At 37.7% G+C, this 21,886-nt stretch overlaps 1 protein-coding gene across 5 annotated transcripts; it reads left to right on the forward strand.

Annotated features, from left to right (window-relative positions):
* The first annotated feature begins 3,374 nt into the window (after positions 1–3,374).
* CEP15 (centrosomal protein 15) lies at positions 3,375–20,025 on the forward strand. Of its 5 annotated transcripts, XM_060021486.1 has the most exons (6): positions 3,467–3,498; positions 3,755–3,827; positions 4,635–4,716; positions 6,128–6,251; positions 14,416–14,490; positions 16,660–20,025. In XM_060021486.1, the coding sequence occupies exons 3-6, from the start codon at positions 4,664–4,666 to the stop codon at positions 16,792–16,794; spliced, it is 387 nt and encodes a 128-aa protein (XP_059877469.1). In that variant the 5' UTR covers positions 3,467–3,498; positions 3,755–3,827; positions 4,635–4,663; the 3' UTR covers positions 16,795–20,025. The 5 variants fall into 5 exon arrangements, with proteins under 5 accessions (XP_059877464.1, XP_059877467.1, XP_059877466.1 ...); XM_060021481.1 differs by lacking the exon at positions 3,755–3,827 and having other exon boundaries at positions 3,375–3,498; XM_060021484.1 differs by lacking the exons at positions 3,467–3,498; positions 3,755–3,827 and adding an exon at positions 3,376–3,441.
* The last annotated feature ends 1,861 nt before the right edge of the window (positions 20,026–21,886 follow it).

Below are 21,886 nucleotides of genomic sequence, written 5' to 3' on the forward strand. Positions count from 1 at the left end.
ACATAGGTGCCAGCTGTGATCATGATTTCTAGACTGCAGAGTTTTATCTGATTGGACCTAGATTGATAGCTGAGTCACAGACCAAAGATCCCAAAGAGGTATCTCATTGTAAGTTCTCTCTGGCCAAAACCCATGTGGGGACAATTTAAAGCATTATAGATCTATTTGGAGAATAGAATATTTTTCCATAGTAAAATGGACAGTCTACAACTATGGAAAAAGGTAAGATTCTAATTATTTTATTTCAAAGTGAAGAAAAGCAGAAATACAGGCAAGTAGCCCCACTTTCCAAATTTCATCTGGGATTTCCCAAAACAGAAGAAAAACTAACTCCATTTCAGATATGAGGTCTTTATTTTCTTAATATTTGACTACACAGAGTAAACCCAAAAGGAATCTAAAAAGATGGCCTCTATACAAACCACAATAGAATTTACTGTTAGTAATTTGGAGTCTTTCAAATTGTCAAGGATTCTGCAATTCTTTGAATTATTTCTTACTCTAAAGCTTGTCCTTCCTTTTTCATCCCCAAGCCTGCCTCTTCTGCCCTCATTTCTATTCTCTACTTACCGGTGTCATCTCTAATAACACCTTCTCTTTATTACTGTCAATCCTCTATTTTCACATCCTCTGGTACCAGAAATGAAATCTTCAAAATTGGGGGAAATGAGGAGAAAACACTCTTCTCAGTGCTTCCTTTCCACTGGCCCTCACCCCAGATGTGTTCTGAAGCACACACTCCTGTGTCCACTGCCTCCTTCACATTGAAGACTTCACCCCCAACTCACCTGCCACCTGATACACACAATCACAAAAACAGACTTCCAAATCCCACCCATTTTTCAAACTCTACCTCAGTCTCCCAAAATGCCATCTAGACTATCCCAATTCGTAGTGGTCTCTCCTGTCTTTTCTAGCACTCTCATAATCTGTATGGTACGTTTTAACTTCACATTCTCAACATAATATACAGAGTTACTTAGAATACTAACATCAAACAAGCTGCAGTTCATTTACTAGCAGTGTGATCTGAAGTCAGTCATTTCTCTACGCCTCAGTTTTCTCAGCTATGAACAGGAAGATAGTAAGAGTTCGGCATCCTTGCTCATAGGGTTATTATGAGGATTATTCATGCAAAGTGCCTAGTACAGAGCAAGCACTCAATAGGCATTAGCCATTTTTATGTTGTCAACCATCATCCTCTAGTTTTTGCATATATCTTAAGAGCTGAGCCAGATTCTCAGCTGTTGAGAGCAGAGACATCTTATAGATGTTTAATAAATACACCTTTATGACTAAATGAGCCAATAATTTCTAAATAATAATGCTAAGGGAACAATTATAGCATGCTAGTACACAGAACTAGTCTAAGGTTAGGAAATAATAACTTCACTATATATTTACAGAAAGCCTCATTATGGGCCAGATGTTACTTAGTAGGTTACAACAATCTTCATGGTAGACCATGAATACCTCACTCCAGAAAGTACCTAAACTTACCTAATAAATACAGAAGCTGTACATTAATAGCTAGTCTGTGTAATTGCCAGAGATTCTTCCTCCCCAGCCAGGTATCTCAGAAAGGATCAACCATGGGTTATGTCAGGAGGAAGGGTGCTATCACTGTAGATCTTTAGATAGGGAGGAAATACTTTTATGGGATGCTATCACTAAATTATCACAGTCTAGCTAGATAATCTCTAAGTATCTGTGAGATATCCCTGCTTCCTGTTCTCCTAAAAACTGCAAGAACATTTCTGAGGTATTCATTCCTTAGTTCAGTGCTAAGGCAGGCAATGACCTAAAGAAGCTGGGCTCAAAGTTGAAAGAGCTGGGATTGTCCCAATTGTGTCACTATGCAAGTTCACATAAAGAAAGGAGATGAGTAGTTTGTCTTCAGCAACATCCAAATGCTTTAATGGGCCATCTTCCAGTTCTCAACTTCAACCCATTACCAATTTAAGCAAAATCCTTATTTGTTAACATCCATAAAAGATAAACAAGAATGCCTTGTAATCGTGCCAAAGCTCCATTTCATTCCTAGAACACAGGACCATGCAGAGGTCTATTTTTTATCTTTACTAAGTAACACCGTGAAACAGCTAAATCAAAAGTCCTAGCAACTAAAGACAGACCTCTCTTAAATTATGACAGAATTACCACGGGGGAATTATTTCATCCATTCATTCAAAAATATCTACTGAGCACCTATAGTCAGGCAGTTCTAGTTGCTCAGCAAATAGAAGAGACAAAAATATAAAAAGGAAGTTCAGATTCCAGTTGGGGGCGCACTGGTAAACAAATGAACAAGGGATTATAAAATACATGGAATGATGCTGTGTTCTGGAGAAAAGTAAAACAGGAGGAGGAGGAGGAAGGGTGAAGAGACAGACTTGCGATCTTATACTGCAGGTTCAGGGAATGCTTCACTGAGGAAGTAGGACTGAAAGATGAGAAACTGAGTCTATGTCAGTATCTGGGGAAGGGGCTTTCCAAGCAAAGAAAACATAGAAGTGCAGTAGCCCTGAAGCAGGAGCTAAGTTTTACGTAGATATTCTGGAAGGAAAAAAATTTAACACCTGGATTGGAGTCCTAGCTCTTTGCCCTTTACCAACTCAGTAAACTTCAGGAAGAAAACATTACCCCTCTTGAACCTCAACTTCTTCCTCTGTAACTCAGGATACTACCATGTAACTCACAAAGTTATTTCAAGGGGAGAAAAGGATGTTTAAGAATGCACTAAGGGATTATTCCCAAATGTTTGTCCTGAGGGCTGCAGGAATTCTTGTTGAGGCTCTGCTGGCTTCAAGCTACAACTTACGTAAATGACCAAGCTTGATTCCTCATCTGTCAAGTTAGGAGAATGGCATCCATCTCACCAGGCGTTGTGGGGATTCACTGAATGAGATCATCCACGCAAATACAACGACTGATACACAAATTCCTCAAGAAGTGAAAGATCAGCATACTTGTTCCTATGGGGGCTGCCCTACAAGCAGGCAGAGCTCTGCTGCCGGGCTCAGCATCAGATGCCCACCGCGAAGCTCTTCCTTAGGCTCTTGTGGAATTGACTGTAAAGTCTCTGGACGACTCTGAAGTGTTTTTCCCCTTCCCCATTCTACTGTGATGTTCTGGCTTCTAAGACACCATTTTCACTCTCTGAAGTCTTTTCAACACATGCAGGTACCATTTTAAAAGCGCTTGAAATGGAGCTACCACCAAACGGATTTTCCATGGGGTTCCTGAAGTCCTCCGCCAACCCTCACTTCCTCAGAGAAGCGTCACTTCACTAGCCTTTGGTGAGGGACGCCCTCCTTTTATAAGGACGTGATGACATCACCTCGCGTCGCGTCGTGCTTGCGCAAAGATGGTGGCGTGGCCACGCCCAGGTCTGCACCGAGACCTAACGTCCACACAGTCGGCGGCGCCCTCCCGGAAGAGGTCAGTGTGGGGTTCGGAGAGTGAGTGAGTGAGGTCCTACAGCAGGACGGCCTGCGGGTGAGTGCCCCGAGTGTCCGAGTGTCCGAAGGACGGCTGCGCTCTGGTGGGGCGGATACTGTTAAGGGGGAAGAGGTAGGGTGATGAGGAAAGTTCCCGAGTCCTTCCAGTGTACGCGGAATTTGAGCGGTCCGTGGGCTGATGATTCCTAGAAGCAGCGGATCTTCGGTTCAAACGGCAGACGTTGTCTTGGGGTTAGTGTGAAGTGCTGATGGTGGTCGCAACAGAAAAGAAGTTACTTTGGACTCACTTCCAGGAATTTCCTTGACGCTGCATCCGAAACTGGGAAGAAGGCGGCGAGGATTGGCCTGCAGTGATTTCGTCGGAAAGTATCTGTAACTCGACCCCTTCCGGGCGAGCCTGTTAGTGATTGCTGTCCGCGGTGCTGAAAACAGAGCGGCGCCTTGAGGAGGAAACCCGTTGAGGGCAGGACGGTGTTTCTGTTTCCCTTGGCAGTGCTCAGTGTCGTACGCTCCATGTGTGTGTGAAGGAAGGGCTCAGTTTTTTTTTAAAAAATCAGTGCTGGACACTCAGGCGGTGAGCAGACAACCAGTATTAACTAAATAAGATTTAGGAAAGCCAGTGCTTCATTCCAAGAAGGAATTTTCATTCCTGTTTTTTTATTACATCATTACAGCTCAAATTGCATTCTCCCTTTGGGCAGGCACCTTCAGCTCTTGCACCCAACCATATTTGCCTGCAGACTCAGTCTTCCAAGTAGTTCGCTAGACCTCTGTCTATATTGGCCCAGGCGCTTTCCTCTGTTGAATTTTACACGGTGGGGTTTTTTTTCTTTCTTTCTTTCTGTTGATTCAGTAAAATGTTTACTAGTCTTAGTACCAGCTGCTTGTTTGTTTTGAATTCTGATGAAGGTTAAAATGTGGGTAAAAAAAGAAGAGGGGAAATATGCTGCATTTACCTGTGTCACAGTGTTCTGGGATGCATCTGGCATATGGAAAGCTATGTATCATGAGTAGAAGTGTTTTTAAGTGCATTCCTTTCATTTTATACATTATTATAGCTCAAGTTGTATTTTTCCCTTCTGAGAGAACCAGTGGATTGAGGTGCTGAATGATCAAATGTTGCAAAGCTGAGGACATGTGGTAGAAGTAACTTTAAATGTTATTACTTAGCAGAAAGCTTATAAAGGCAGCTTTGATTAAAGATGACGTCCCTGTTTGCTCAAGAAATTCGCCTTTCTAAAAGACATGAAGACATGTAAGTTTTTTAAAAAGTCTAATCTCAATGTACAAACTGTCCTGGCTTTATTAGTGAAACCGTGTGCATAGGAAGACTTAAAAATCTGTAAGTGTGTCATTTTAATTTTCTGACACTTGAGAGATTTTGGTATTAAGGCATGTCATTATCCCTCTAGAATAACAAAGATTAAAAGGTCTAATTGTGTTTTCTGTCTTCTTAATTCTTGTTACTAATATCTAGATAAATTCATTCTCCCTCTAAGCTTTCTATACTCCACATTGGTATTTAATGAACTTCTCTAAACTTCTTACCAAGGGCTGGCTCTCATGGGGGTGTGACTGTGTAGTCACAGGCCCTGCACTTGATGCTCTAACTTCACTATCTTGAAATCCCCAGTAATTTTTTTTTTTAACAAGGGACCCCAAATAATTTTTGGCCAAGGAGAAAAACTTTCATTTTGCACTGGGCCCTGCAAATTATATGGCCAGTCCTGCACTTATATTTAGTATTAACCCTTCTCTAACCTCTGTATTGTGGGCTCTCATGTTTTCCTTTAATTACCAGGCTCTCTACCGTGGCCTCCTAAGGTATTTTTCTTACAAAAATTACTGTTCAGAGACCTGGGGTTTTAGTTCTACCCTCAAGAACAGCCCTATGCAACACAGTGTTTCTTGAAAATCTCAACTATTTGGGAAATGGTTACACTGTTAGGTGTACCATTTGTGTATTTTTTTCTCATCTGATCATTTAATAAGACCAAAATCTTGTAAAAATGAGCATATAACCAGGGAGAAACTTTTAAAGTCCTCTATATATATAACAAAGTAGTTTGATAATTTACTTACACCTCTCTACATCTTTCTTCAATTACTGTTTTACCTTGTTGTGAGTATGCACGTGTAAACACAGCCTCTCACTCATATACGGAACCATCATCTTTCTCTTGGAAAAAGAGGAAAAAAATATTTTTATTGCTTCTTCAAACATATGGAAGTTTAGCACAATTCTAAATGTGTAACATAAGATTCAGGGGTACTGAAGTGTTAAGCAGAAGGTTTCGTATAGCAAGTTATATCAACGTATGTGTGGGGAGGTATATATAAGTATGTGTACAAAGGGATATGTATTACAGTTTGCATTTTCACTAAATATTTTTCAACACTCTACAATAATTTCAAAAGACCAGAGAGGTTACAAAAACAGAAACATGTACTTATAGCATACATATGAAAATAAAAATAATTTTACCAAGACTTAAGACGTACTGAACTACCTAAGGTTTTCATTGTCTTATTAATTGACATAGTAATTGGCTTTCAAAACAGGTTGAACTTGAAGGGAGGTGCAATTAAAAATGAGTTATTTATCAGTGTATTGGTCAAGCAATAAAATGTTTCTTTACACTTTATATAATCTTCATTTTCTCTAGAGTATCACAAAGATTAATGTTACTTCAACAAATGGAGAATAAACTTGGAGATCAAAACAAGGAAAAGACCCCTCAGATGCAAACAGCTGAGACTGCTTTACAAAGGAACCTTAGTCTTTTAAAGGTAAGATTCTCTGAATTAAATATATTTTCCCCATGTTGCAAAAACGTTTTAGGTCAACTTCATAACTTTGATTTTTGTAATTTCTTCGTTTTGAGTTACAGAAAGAATTAATGAGGTACTGTCTATTTTTTAAACCCATGTTAATTGGACCAGAAGCACGGATCCTCATTTTTTAAAATGAAAATACTTGAAGTTTGCTTAGGCTAAGGAAAAATCAGTCACCACAGGAAGAATTTTAAGGTCACCTTTGTGCAAGAATAAATACAAGACATAGCTTCTATCTTCCATCTTCTTTTATTCGTAGGGAGATCCTGAAACACGATAAAGCACCTATCATGTATTTAAAACAATTTGATTTTGCCCTACTGGGGCCACAGTCAACACACAGAATTCATATCTAAGATAACAGATTTCCCTGATCTTTTTTGATGGTGGTGGAGGAGGTGGTCAAAGTATGTGATTGCGCAAGGCCTCACCATTTGGCCAGTGTGCCCATTTGGAGTAAAATCATATGTGTAACATTTTTGGCTGCTTGCTGTACTTTGCTTCCAGAATTGTATGGCTTCATCCATAATTAAAACCCTAAAGTTTGCTTCCATTCAAGCTTCCAAGAGATCCTATGACTAAAACATTTGGTAGTAAGGCTATATTATTTAAGTTATAAAGCAGTGTTTTCAGTTTTTTATTGTTAAATATTTTCATCGATAGGCATGATGTAGTTCTCTTCTGTCCTCACTAGAGGATAAAGGAAGAGGAAAATTCAGTTATCTTCTCAGCTTCTGGCAGTTTGATCCACAGTAATTTAAGTCACAGCCATAGTGCTACCAAAGCATTCTATATTGCCATATGTCTTACTTGCCCAATGGTGTTTGCAATATTTATTTTTAAGTGGAAATATATAGGGTAATCTAGAATTTGCACGGAAAAGTCAGAAAATCTAAATTGGAAGTCTTTAAGGCTTGTTTGCTACTTATTACAGCAAGTACAGGTAATATTAAGTGTCTTCCTTTTAATGAGAAAGTATTTGATGAATGCCCAGAGGGTCCTTACTATTGAGCTAGTTCTGGGCAGAAAGTGAGGATAATAAAGTAAGTATAAGTTAGAGTTCTTTAGATCAAGTAGCTTACAGGCTCAGTTGATGACATAAGGTTGTCACACACAAAATAGAGACCTTGTATGATCAAACATTAATTAAATTATGTGGAATACTCAGCACTTTAGGAGTAAGTGTAAAAACTCTTTGAAAGCTAGAATATGCTATGAGGTCTCAGAGAGGAAACTAAGCTGGAGCTGCATTTCAGTAGGCAGATGGGAAGGCATGCCATTGAATTTTTAAGGAAGATTCAAGACCAGAAGAAGAACGAATGGCCTTACTAATAATGTTCATGGGATCCTAAGCTAACTAGCTTGGAAAGTCACAGGAAACAAGGCTGAATATGTATTCTGAGACCAGATGAAGAAGTTGAGACTTGGTATATAGAGATAATATAATATTGAAAGTGAGCCAAAAAAAAAAAAAAAAGAGAGAGAGAGAGAGACTTATATAAGAAACATATGAATGAGTCTTTAAGAAAGAGTCATTTGCTATTTAGATGCAAAATGATTTCAATAATGGAGAGATTGAATTTAAGGAAGGTAGCTCCTTGTCATATCTAGAAGGAAGATAATGAACCTAGTTTCATAGTCATTAGAAACCAGTTTGGTATGGTGTTCTTTCCCTGAATTATCAAAGTAATATATTCTCACTATAAAAAAACTTGAAAGAGCAAAGATGAAAAAGAATACCTTCTATATCATCTGCCCATTTAGAAATTAGAATATTTTTGTGTATTTCCTTTCAATCTTTTTATAAACATTTTTCAACTATCTCTTACATCCCAGATACAGTGCTTGCTGTTAGAGACGCAGTTTTTCCCCGTTTTTCTTTTAAACATACTTTGAATAACTGGATATCCAATTTTTTGTCCTTCTTTCCCACATATTATTTTCTTTAACTTTGGGTATAATCTTAGTGGCTCTCTCATAGAAGTTATCGTGACAGTAAAATAAATAGGACTTGCTTACACAGTTTGAGTTGGGAGAGACTTTAAAAAGCATATAGCTTAGATTCTTATCTAAAGGTCTTTTTTTTTTTAAGCATAAAAACTTTTCCCGAAGATATAAAATAGATAAAAGAGGACCTGCTTTGGCCCAAAGCCCTATCCATTCAGCCCTTTCTTGCCTGCACTGCTGTGGCTCTAAGGAACTGTGAAAACCAATGATCTGGGCTAATCCCTTAATTTAGAGATGAGGAAACCATAAGGTAACTACTCCTAATACCCCTTTGTCAAGAACAGGTTAAGTTATAGCAGGATACGTACTTAAGTACGGAGTGCACTTGAAAATGGTACCATTAAAGCCTGGCAGCATTCCTATAAGATAGTAACAAAATAGGGATGACTGTATCACCGTCCATTATTTGACCTTACTCACATGTTCTGAACAATATCATAAACACTAAAAGGGCGTGAGCTTTAACTTTCAGAAAGAAAGATATAACACTAGCATCTTTCAGTGATGTAGTTTTATACTTACAGAAGCCAAAGTTGTTTCAAAACTGGTATGAGTTGAGTAAAATTAATGGATAAAATGTAAACATAAAAAACAACAGCAATCCTATATATATACAGCTGGAAAATAGACACCACATTCATATTAGCAATAAAACTATAAAATATATAATTGGGAATGCTTTTAACAAGGGATCTGCATGAATGGTATTAAGATAATTATTACACTTCAGTGGGAGCTGTAAGAGAAAATTTAAATGGAGACATACGCCTTAATCCTGCCTGGGAAGACTATTATTTTTCTAAGTCAGTTGTCACAAAGTTATCTTTATATTTAATAAAATCCCAACAAAAATTTCTCTAATTGCACTTGAAAAAATAAATTAGCAAAAATATCAAAGCATGATTTTAAAAGGGGAGCAATAAGAAAGAGACTAATTCCATCAAACATATTAGTAAAAGAATGAATAGGAGTCTAAGCAGTAAAGAAAACTCACAGTGAAGGTTTAGTCAGTAAATATAGAAGGTAGCGGCCTTTGAAAACAGGCTCAGGGATTTTTTCAATTAGTATTAATACAATGAAATTTAGCAAAATCATAATGGATTTGAAAGCCAGAGAGTGACACTTATACCATCACGCACACTGGAAGCGTGTTTTTTAATTGCTATAAAAATTTCACACCTGTGTAAAAGAAGGAATAGAAGAATGTATTTCCATGCACTTATCACCCAGATTCAATCATTATCGGAACACAGCTAGCCTTGTTTTGTCTATACTCCTCACTCCCACCCCTTAAGATCATTTTGAAGCTAATCCTCAGACATTGCATTGTTTCATCTGTAAATATTTCAGTATATCTCTTTTTTTTTTGTTTTTTTTGGCTGCATTGGGTCTTCGTGGCTGCATGCAGGCCTTCTCTAGTTGCAGCGAGCGGGGGCTGCTCTTCATTGCGGTGGCTTCTCTTGTTGAGCAGCACGGGCTCTAGGCTCACGGGCTTCAGTAGTTGCAGCATGCGGGCTCAGTATTTGTGGCTCACGGGCTCTAGAATGCAGGCTCAGTAGTTGTGGCGCATGGGCTTAGATGCTCTGCGGCATGTGGGATCTTCCCGCACCAGGGCTCAAACCCATGTCCCCTGCACTGGCAGGCAGATTCTTAACCACTGCACCACCAGGGAAGTCCCTCAGTATATCTCTTTCTATATTTCAATATTTATCACTAAAAGATCAGCACTATTTTAAGCAAAATCAAAGTATCAGTATCAACCTAAGAAATTAACAATAAATCCTCAAATATCCAATCAGGTTCCAAATAAAATCCAATTTGTAATTGATACATCTCCTAAATTTCTAAAAGTACTCCCTGCCCGTTTTTTCCCCCCTTTTCATATATTTGTTAAAGGAACTGGGTCATTTGTCCTGTCGAGTTTCTAGATATTGCTAATTCTATCACTGAGGTACCCATTTAACACGTTCCTCTCTTCCCCCTCATTCCTATAATTGACAGATCTAAGTTGTGCTGTGCAACAGAAATATAATTCATGCCACATATGTAATTTTAAATTTCCTAGGAACCATTTTTAATAACGTCAACCTAAACAGATTACGTATTATTAAAATTTCAAACAAAATATTTGAAATGTAACTGCTATTAAAGGTTAGTAAATATTTTATATTCTTTTTTCTTACTAGACCTTCAAAATTCAGTGTGTATTGTGTGCCTACAGCACATCTTAAGTCAGACTTGTACATTTCGAGGGCTCAGCAGCCACATAAGGCTAAGGAATACTCCACTATCAGTGCAGATTACAGAGGCCTGATCAGACTGAAGTTCGATGTTTTGGGGAAGAACACTCCTGTAATGCCAGGCTCTCTCTCTCGTTTTGGAATGTTAGTTGTTGATGATCATTGCCTAAGTATATTCATTAGGGGTTGCAAAAAGCAATATTCAATTATTTTATTCCTTCTCATTCAACTGCTAATTATTTATATTGATAAACTTCCCTTCATCAATTATTTGGTTACACTGAGGTATATTTCACAGAGGAAAAAGCATGATGAATGCTTGATTCTATTTAGTTTTCAAAATAATAGGTTGGTTCTCTAGTATCTTCCAAAAGTGACCAATTAGGTGTCGTTGGTTTTGGTTGCTTTTTTGTTTGTTTTTGAGCTGTCTGGGATTTGAAATTTTTCAATCCATTTCCATTTTTATTCCTACTTATTCTCAACTTGTCCCAATTTTACCAAGTGAGAACCTTGTCAGATTAGCTCCTGAGTGCTTCTGATGGCATCTTAACAGTCTGACAGTTTCCTTCCTTTCTGGTCTGATGCAATCTTCCAGGCTCATCATGTGCATTTGCTGCTTAGACCTGGAGTTGGCCATTGTTCCAAGGAGCCCTGGATCCTTTTGGTAGGAAATATGTTCAGAGCCCTCTATCTGGGCACTAGTGGGGTTTATTGCAACTTTTTTTTTTTTTTTAAGATAAAATACATCAGGAGCTCATATCAGAAATTCCAGAATTCCAGTTTGCAAGACTTTTAACTTAAAAACTCATGGATCTTGTACTTCTAACTTCTTTTCCTCAAACCAAAAATCTGTTCCCAAAGAATTTTCCAATACCAATGTATCCTGTGATACAGACAGCACTGTCACCACCCATGTGATTACTGAGAATGGTTTTCAGTAACATCCTTTTTACAATCCTTTTTGTCATTAGGGTGTATCTCACTAGGGATGCTCAGTCAGAATACTGTGTTCTAAGACCACTTGATGTAATTCTTCTCCATGTGGTTATGCCACCACTAGATAGCAGTTACGTTTGCTTCATTTTATGTTCAAATTTGTAGGGATTGCTTTTTCATTTGTTCTCTAAGTATATAAAATTTTAAATGGTCTAGTGACAAATCTATACAACAAGGCAACAAGGTACAGGTAAAGCTGGCCAACTAGCCTTTCTTCCTCTCCTCTTTTTTCCTTTTCTCCCCCTACCCCCTTGGGTGCTTTGTAAAAAAAATTTTTTTTTAAGTTTTTGGTTTATACTCAGGAAACTTTGATACCTCAGTCTGTATTTATTTAATGAATATTTAAGTACCTAGTACATACCCTGCCCTTTGTTAGATTCTCAGGTTCTTAAAGGTTGTATGAGACACAGCCCTTACCTTCGGGCAGCATATACTGTAAAGGAAGGTTCTTATATGGAAGTATTAAGATTTAACTTGCTATAGAAGGCTGGGGTCAAACTGCCAAGATTTGGGGTCAGGCTAAGGAAGGCATGTTTGATCCTCTGTGTTGTGAGTACCAATTTTTTTTTTTTTTTAATCTAGGGGATGACATATTTAAGGTACTTTTTAGCAAAACTAATCAGTTCCATGTTAGGTACGGATTGAACTAAAGTGAGATATGGCCTAGGCATGAGTACAAGTAAGTATGAAGTATTTGTTGAATGAAACAGCATTGAGAATGACATGGAAGAGCTCGAGGAGACATCCTGATGGAACAATACAGGGAACTTTGAATTTTTCAATGGCAGGAATAAGAACAGTTGGAGTTCGAGGATACTGCATAGGTATCTGAGTGGGTAGAATTCCCACTATTATACATTCAGTACATTCAGTGGAAAAAGATGAGTTTAGTTTTATCAGGTTGAGAAATAAGGGCTAGGAAGAAAAGTTAGCCATCCCTCCTCAGTAATAATTAAAGCTAGATCAGCGACAGTCTTGGAGAGAGGAAACTGAAAAAGATGGGGACAGATGTCACAAATCTTAAGAAAGCCCACCCTGAGGACTAAACCAGAGAAAAAGGAGCCAGCTGAGGAGGAGGAGTCCGAGAGGTAAGTGAAACACCTAAGAAAGTGAAATATGACTTAAGCTAAGGAAGAAGTTCTCTGGAGGGGTAATAATCCCTTGTTGAAATGCTGCAGAGGGGACAGTTAGGTGAGGCTGACTTAGGCCTGCTTTTCCAGGCCACAGGTCCCTCCTCCTAAACTCATCTCCTGCTCTTTGTGTTGCAGATCTGCTCTTCTCTACGAGATATTCAGTATCCTTATTTTCTGATCTTTAAGAACAATGTTTAATCTTGCCTATAGGTGCTAGTGGCACCCAGATCTCCCAGTAAAGATAACTTTGTAACTGTTCTTAGAATAATGGTAAAATTGGGGTTCTGATTTTTATTGTTTGATTTCTAGAAGTAAAAAGTGGTTCTTCCAGGACCTTCTTAAATTTCAATGTAATCAGAAGACTTGGTCTCCCATGTCTGTTGTATCATCGGCATCAAGAGCTCTTTAAGCCTGAGTCTTGGCCGTGAACTTCTGGTATGGGAGAGACATGCTTATAGATGGGCATTTTATCCCTAAATTGTTGCCTTTCCCCTTCAAATCACCTTCCTCTAGACAGCAGGTGCATTACTGGTTGTGCAACTTTGGGGAGTCCCTTTAGGGAGTTTCCTGTTTTTCCCTTTTCCATTTCACACCCATTCCTTGCTCCCGCCGCTGCCATCTGCTATCTCTTTTCTCCTGTTCAGCGTTGGCTTCTTCACACCCCACTCCCACGCCCTTTTCCATCGCTCTCCTTCTGTCCAACAGCCCTGTACTTAGATCACTCCAGTGCTTGTACATGGAGCAGAGAACTTTCTCTCTTCTCTCGACTCACTAAGCTCAAAGGAGAGACAAAATTCACATGGCCTTCAACCAACACCCTGGAAACTTGACAAACCTAAGGAAGCACAAGGCAACACAGGTGCTGATTTGGGGAGTATTTATTTAACAGGGCTCGAATATTTCTGTTAACAACTTGCAAAGTCTTACATTTCTGGGTGTGAACTTTATGTACAGATCTAGATAAAATCTTTACTGACGTATGAATCAACCTTAAGTACACTTGTGTTTCTACAAACGTAAGAGAAAACACAAACATCTACAAGTTCAACTACAAAGTACTGCACGATACTTGAATGCCATCAGCTGAAGGATGTATCAATACTACCTAGCAATAAAACTTGCCTTTGAGATTAGCTTAGCAATCTGATACTAAAAATCTAGATAGCGTAGTGAAAGGTTCTTGTTGCAAAGTACTCAGGTACCTCATGGACCTTTTCAATATGGGAAGTATTTGCCTAAGTATAAAATTAAAAAATGGAATATTGAACAAATGTAATGTGTGTCATTCATATACCATTTGCATTATCTGGGCAGACTAGAACTCTTTGAAGGTCAGCCTAGCATGGGTCCGAGTATCTGATTGTTTTTCGTATCGGAATATTTGACTATTTTATCCATCTGGCTGTTTTTAAAGGATTTTAAAGCTAAGTTAGTACTCTGAGCAGTTTAGAGGAAGTTCTTTTTCCAAGAATTATTGGCATTTCCTAGCTACTTAAAATGAAAAAGGCAGAACTTAGAAGTACCACCCCCATCCCTGCCTTTTATTTTAAAATAAGAAACCCTGCATCCTCTCTTTGAAACCAGTTAATTAAGCAGTGATCTGTCAGTGCCTGTCCATCAGTTCAAACTGTATATCCAGAGGAGAGTTGAAGCGAGAGATCTGGGATACAGATATTGCTATTACAGGTGCCATTTGTGTGTGTGGTTTAAATACATTTTGTTTTGAAAATGCTTCTGTTACAGGATATAGAAGCGGCAGAGAAGTCTCTACAGACCCAGAATCACCCAGTTCCACCGCCTGAGGTGGCTTCTCTTGAGGTGAGAATCTTAAGGAACAAATGTGAAAGAAGAGACCCTCAAAAAAAAAAAAAAAAAAAAGAAGAGAGGCTCTTCAGTTAGTAGTGCATTGTAAGTGGCTGTGTATGTATATATCCCAGATTCCTTCATTCAGTAAAATAAATGAGATGTGTCTCACTGATCTCTCTATGTCCACAGTGCCATGCTTTGTATGTAGTGGGTAATCTGTAAGTATCTGGGTTTTAAAAAAATTTTACATCAAGTGAAAATTTTATCAAGACCTTGTGTCTTTTCACCGAGTCACTTAGAAACAACTCTTGTTAAATCCTAACAGACAATATGCACGAAATCTTAAGATGACAGCCTAACCAAAATGCTTTTCCTGTTGGCTGATGTTAGAAGTAGCAGCTCAGTCTCTTCACCAAAAATGCAACCAACGCTATTTAAATGCATATTATCATGCAGTATAGCGTGGCTTTTGTCTGTTTGATTTTGCTCAGTTCAAGAACAGATTGGGAAGATGGTTGGCAAAAATAAACCGTATTTGGTATATGAATGTATGTGTGCTGAAAGGGAATTTGCTACATATAGAATAGTTTGATTTTATATTTTTAATGACCTTTTTTCAATACAGTTTTTGTTTGCTTCCTAACCAGTGATGTGAATAGACTCAAAAATTAAAGGCTGAGAATTTGCCCTGCAATTTTCTGTGTCATCTAGAGTAATAAGGAAAGGCAGTGATCAAGGATAGAAAGAACTCCCGTTCAAAGTTGCGCCTTGGCCATGTCTTTTTCTTTGCTGAATTTTCCAATACCTTACTCTGGCCCGTACAGGGCCCACACAATAGGGGTTAATCCAGCCGTGAATGGCGGAGAAACACCCAACCACAGGCCTTGGTTGGTATTTTTCTTAGCTAGTCTCGCACAGCAGGATGACCTTTATTTTAAGTATGTCAGGCTACTTCTCAGACCACATGCATAGATGCATAGATACATGGAACCCCTCATCATTTTCAGCTTTCAGAGCCCTCATACTTTTTTTTTTTAATAATAGCATCTTATTTTTTTTTTTTATGTTTTAATTTTTACTTTTTGGCTGCACCAGGCAGCTTGTGGGATCTTAGTCCCCTGACCAGGGATCGAACCCGAGCCCACCGCAGTGGCAGTGCTGAGTCCTAATCGCTTGACTGGCGGGGAATTGCCCCCACCCCCTACCTTTTTAATGCTCAGTGTGAATAATTATGGCTCCCCAATGCTATCTAACTCTTTGACTGATTCTGAAAATGAGCTGGATAGTGAAGATCTCATATCAAATGCCCTCCTGTGACACAGAGCTTCTGGCATCTGACTTTTCTCTGGCCTCCTTAGGGCACTCAGCCAGGAAACCATGCAAGCGTGTAGATGCCGTACAGCAATGCAGTGTGAGCTTCTACAGCTTACAGACTGCTACAGTCAGTCTAGGAACACAGCATCTCAACTTCCAAGTTACTTGAATTAAAAATAGCTAGATGAAAAAAAAATAGCTAGATGATGTTGATATTATTGTTATTATCCAAAAAAATGTGGGAAGAAGTTACAGTTTGCCATATCAGGTGCTCTTCTAAAAGATATAGCGGGTGCATAATTTTGCGGATGCATAACTTTAAATGTTTTTCCCCCCTACAATTAAGGGGTCAGTTCACCTGAGTCCTCTAGCATGCCCCTTATATTTCAGGTGCTGATCTCATCCAGGTCACATCTTTTTCTGTTAGTTCTAAAGCAGTTGTTCGTGTTGAATCATTTCATTGTGATAATTTTAGTATGGGCGATCATTTAGTATGGGATTGGGAACAGTAAACAAAAACTTTTAATGATTGTGTAGCCATAAATGATACTACTGGTAATAATCACAAGATTGGCCACAAGAGGGCGTGTAAAATCACAATAAAATTGTAAAACCTGTAATTCTGCCAGGCTCTAGTTTTACTGAGAAATTTGAAAATTAACACTAGTAAGTAGCCAGATTTTTTTCTAAAATTAACATAAAATATTCTGTAGAGGAAGTGCATTCTACGTATATGTGTGAGTGTGTGTGTGTGTGTGTGTATACGCACACACACACTTAAGTGAATAAACATTTAGACTATTATGAAGAGCCAAGTTCAATTGCTTGATATGCTTTTTTACTTTTGGATGTTGGTTTTTTTTCCAGACTCTTTACTGGGCATCAGTAGAAGAATATATTCCCAAATGGGAACAGTTTCTTTTAGGAAGAGCACCATATCCTATTGGTGTTGAAAATCCAAATGAAGCAGAAGATACCATTCAAAAGGAGGTGCAGCAATAGTTTCTTCACATACTGTTTGAAAAACCTATTTAGGAAAGCTGAGTGTTAAAGAATATGCAGATCACTGCAGGAACTTCAGGAATCAGACATGTTCACATTGTCTCATTACTTCCTCAATGACAGTGAAGATTTGAGAATCTACTTGGAACTTTCAGGCCATCACTGGGAGACCTACTACTCTTTCAGTGTCATGAATTTGCTTTCTACCAAACCCATGGAAGTGTTAAAAGCTGATACTGAAAGGTGGACTGTTGATTAAATAAGCTGCTGAATGAGTGTTGTGTGCTGTTAAAAAAAAAAAAAAAAAAAAGTCATTTACTGTCACTATCACCTAAACAGTGAATACCAGTAGTTCTGATTTTACATCTTCTATAATCTTTACTTTTCAGTTATTTTGTTATGGGGATAAGGCTCAGGATCCAAGTGGTTGTTTGCTCACTCTTTTAGCTTTTTAACAAATGAAAAGACAGTGACAATCGCTTAGTATAATAATATTGATCAGGAAATAGATTCATAGGATTTTGTCCCTCATAGATCACTGGACCTGTAAAAATTCTCGAAGCAAGAACTAAACTACCAAGCATTCAATAAGTAGCCAGTTTCAGGAGGGCTCAGACTGGGTTCTGAAAAAGGACACCTATTAGAGTTGGGAATGGTCGCTGGATTTTGACCTGGTTATTTAAAGATTGCCAACCCTGTGAACACAAGTAACTCTTCTCTCATCTTTTCATCTTTAAATCTATCCTTCCCTGTCCCTTCTATTTTCTTTATTTCTCAAACAACTGTCAGTCAGAAACTTTTGGGTCACAACCCTCAATAGCTTTGGGATTCCTCAATCCACCACTGCTGGAGTGCTCAAAAAAAAAAAAATTCTGATTTTTCTAATTATAAAAGCAGCTCCTGCTTAGGAGTCCACATCACAATGAAAGATTTTCAATTTTAAACTGGTTTGTGGTTTTATAAGACGACAATAGGACAAGCTAAAAAAAAAAAGTCCATTGTGCTGATAAGTTCCTTTAAACTACCATCTTGGAAATATCCTGTTGAGTGGGTGTTGGTGTGGGTAACAATAATGTTGTTTTCATAGCATGTGCTGGCAGATGAGCACACTTCTCTACAGTGTTAACAGTTGTAATTAAGGAATAAACAGCACAGAGTGTCAGTCCGATGACAATTTCATCTATAGTGTCACAATACAAAATGTCACAAAATATTAGAACTGTTATATAACTATAAAAAGGATTGGCTTAAAAGCCAAAAGCGCTTTAAAAAGGAAGACAGAGAAAGAAAGAAAAAAGAAAACTGGCATAGGGACCAAAACCGTTTTATACCTTCTCAAGACTGTTCTGTCACGAAAATAAATTGATATATTTTTTTTTTTTCCTGTTACATTACAGTTTGGTTTCTAGCCATCCAGTTGATTTAGCAGGAGAATGCAGGGCTTTTTAGCAGCTTTGAATTGGTAAACAGATTTAGATGTAGTAGAGAGAACATGAGGAAGTTTTTTTTTTTTTTTTTAACATCCAATCTTTCCCAGCATATGCACATAAGAAGGTGAATGAAGCGATGTGAAACTTATTTCTCTTTAGTCAAGTGAAAAAAAGGCTAAACATTTGTTGAGATGGTAAAATATTGTGTCAAGCAAGTAGGCATATTCCAAAATTAAACAGTGGTTGATACATGAGCCGTCCTCAAATATTTGAGCATTACGCTTCCTTTGAGTTCTGTAAATTAAAGCACCAGTAGGTTAGATTAAAATACAAAATGAATAGCAATTTAACCATCTCAGGAAAGGTTCAGGTTTTTTTCTCCCCTAAATTGACTAACTTGCTAAATCTTATTTTTTTTTAAACCCTTAAGTTTAATGTAACCTGGCTTATGATTTAGGGCAGAAGGGAAGCTATTTCTAGGCTTCAGTGGTACCATTTCCCCCATTTCTAGTTAGTACCTCAAAAACTCCCAGAGGGGACTTTATTCCTGGCCCACCCAGAGTTTTCCCCCAGCCCCCTTCTTGTAGAATGGAACAGATTGCACCACATGGTGTATGTTTAAAGAAAAAAACAATCCCGAAGAGACCTAGATACCCCATTGAAGGGCATTATATTCCTCATGGCAAATTAGCCTTACGTAGGAATTTCCAAATATTGTTTTCTGTAAGGAGGAGAGAAATACAGTATCTAATGTACATTTTGTACATAATTAGTAGGAATCAGACAACGAGAAAGAAATGTCATCTACTGAGACTTTTTCCTCCCTATTCAGTGCCCTTACCATACACTACATTGTACCCACTAATCTTTATGAAAACTATGAATTTGTTTTTTGTTTTTTTTTTTTTTTAGAATAACGGGGTTTTCAAAATAAACCCTGTTCCAAGAATTTTTCATAGCCTTTCTTGGATTGTTACAAATGCATACATATTCAAAGATCATTTTCTGCTGAACACTTCTTGTGTATGATATTGAGTATTATTAAACCATAAAATGCTAAAGTTCAGAAGGAGCTGCAGTTTTTCTCTGAACTTCAAAAAATTAATTTTACTAAGTACTCAGGAAAAAGCCCAATACTCTTGAAACCAGACATCTGGTCTTTCCCATGCGTAGGGAGCAGTGTGAATGGAAGTGATGTCAAACGGACAGTTTTTCTCTGCCTTATGTATAAGGTGTTTTAACTTGCTAGCTTAAGACTTAGATGAGAATTAAAATGATCTTTAACTGTATTTACCATTTTGTCTTCTCTGCCTCATCCTCCCTTTTCTATTAAAAAAAAGAGAAGGATGTATTGGGTATATTTATTTTAGATTCAAAATTAAACTTATTTGGAGGCTATTTTGTCAGTTAGGAGACAAGTGGAAACACTGGGAGTAGACTGGGGAAGGGGTATGTGAAAAACCAGGGTATGCAATCACCAGTTTCAGGCAGGAGAAAGATACTGAGCTTTAAACCCAGTGTAAGGTTTTACTGTGTAAAATTTAATGCACAAGGCCATGAATTTGGCTTTATCTACAAAATACATTCTTTTCCTTCCTTAGTCTATTGTCTTTTTATTCTAAGCCAATTCACATCATTTCATTTTTTTTAAGAAAGTCTCTTGTTTAAAACTAAAGTTTTAAATCTCCCTGAAGAGTTTTTTCCCCTTTTCAAGAATTGCCCAAACATAATACCTACATGGCTTAAAACACCCTTCACTGCAGTAGTCTATTTTGACCTCTTCCACTTTAATTAGGATAGTAAGTTAATTTTTTAAAGAGTTGCTGACCAAAATCTATTCTTCAGAGAAGGTAGTAACTAGATGGTGAATTCAAACAGTTAAATAAAGTCTATGAAAAATATGGAGAAAGGGAAAGGGAGAGAAATTAGTTTGAGAAAACTTTAAGATGGAATAAGAAAGTGTCTCTCTCTCTCTGGTGGTGTTTTTGTTTGTTTCCCATATAATTCAGAAGTTAATTTGTCTACGTAGGAAATTTAATTCTCTATTGCTAATAAGAGAATGCTTAGAGTTTTCTGGGACAAACATGAGCACATGTCAAACTTCAGCAATTAACGACAGGATTGATTTGTGGATTTGACACCTGGCATTGTGATCCCGCTTTCTAACTGGAACTGAGATTATATCCTTACTAAAATCCAAGACAAGGAAAATGAGTCCAACAAAGACAGAGGCTAAAAAACTGCTTCCAGACATCATCTTACTTCTCAGAGTCAGGTTTCCTTGCTTACAAGAGAAAGGACTGGGTCCCCTACATTGTAATAATGTTTTGAAGTCCTTGCTATCTTAAAAACCCTAATTTGTGTCTCAGACAAAGACAGAGACTGCTAAAGTAGTAGCCTGACCACAGTACAAATCAATAAATAGTTGCACAGAAGGGACAATGAAGTGTTATTTTAGAAAATAGGGATGATTTAGTTTGTTTCTCTCATTTTGATGATAACTGGCCCATTTAAGCTCCGCTGTTATAGTCAAAGGATTTTTTATTACTCCTTAATAAGTCTAGGTTATCAATGCAGAAATTTTTCTGATGTTTTACACAATACCACTTTAGAGACAATACAGTCAAATTAGAAGGAGACAAATTTCCGTTTATAATTTTGTCTATAGTCTATCTCTGCCTTCTTTCACCTCCCAATACAATATCATTATTTTTTATACCTTGTCTCCGTCCATTTATAAGGTCTGTAACACTTATAAACGTATCATTGTACTAGAACACTCTACCCCAGGAAAACAAATACTGAGTTATTCAAAAGAAGCCTAATCTAGAACCTTTTAAAAGGATATCCAGTAAACACAAAGGTGGATAACATTTGAGCATCATTCATTCATTCGTTAGATCTTATTGACTTCCTACCAATAAGGAAACTGAATCAGTAATCAAAAACCTCCCAACATAGAAAAGCCCAGGGCCAGATGGCTTCACTGGTGAGTGAATTCCACCACATATTTAAATAAGAATTAAGGTCACTCCCCCTCAAACTCTTCCAAAAAATATAAGAGGAGGAAACATTCCCAAACTCATTTTTACAAGGCCAGCATTACCCTGATATCAAAGCCAGATAAGGACACTACAAACAAACCAACAACAACAATAAAACTACAGACCAATATGCCTGATGAATATAAATGCAAAAATTCTCAATAAAGTATTAGCAAACTGAATTCAACAACACATTAAAAGGATTATACACCCTGACCAAGTGGGATTTATCCCTGGGATACAGGGACGGTTCTTCAAACACATCAATAAATGTGATATATCAATACCGCATTAATGGAACGAAAGATAAAAACCATATGATCATCTCAGTAGATGCAGAAAAAGCATTTTACAAAATACAACATCCTTTCATGATTAAAAATCCTCAACAAATTGGGTATAGAAGGAAAACCGCTCAACATAATAAAGGCCATATATGATACACCCACAGCTAACATCATACTCAATGGTGAAAGATCAAAAGCTTTTTGTCTAAGATCAGGAACAAGAAAAGAATGCCCACTCTTACCATTCTAATTCAACATAGTACTGGAAGTCCTAGCTAGAGCAATGAGGCAAGACAAAAAATAAAAGGCATCCAAATCAGAAAGGAATAAG

Source organism: Delphinus delphis, chromosome 10 (genome assembly GCF_949987515.2).
Source record: "Delphinus delphis chromosome 10, mDelDel1.2, whole genome shotgun sequence".
In the NCBI taxonomy this organism is placed as follows: Eukaryota; Metazoa; Chordata; class Mammalia; order Artiodactyla; family Delphinidae; genus Delphinus; species Delphinus delphis.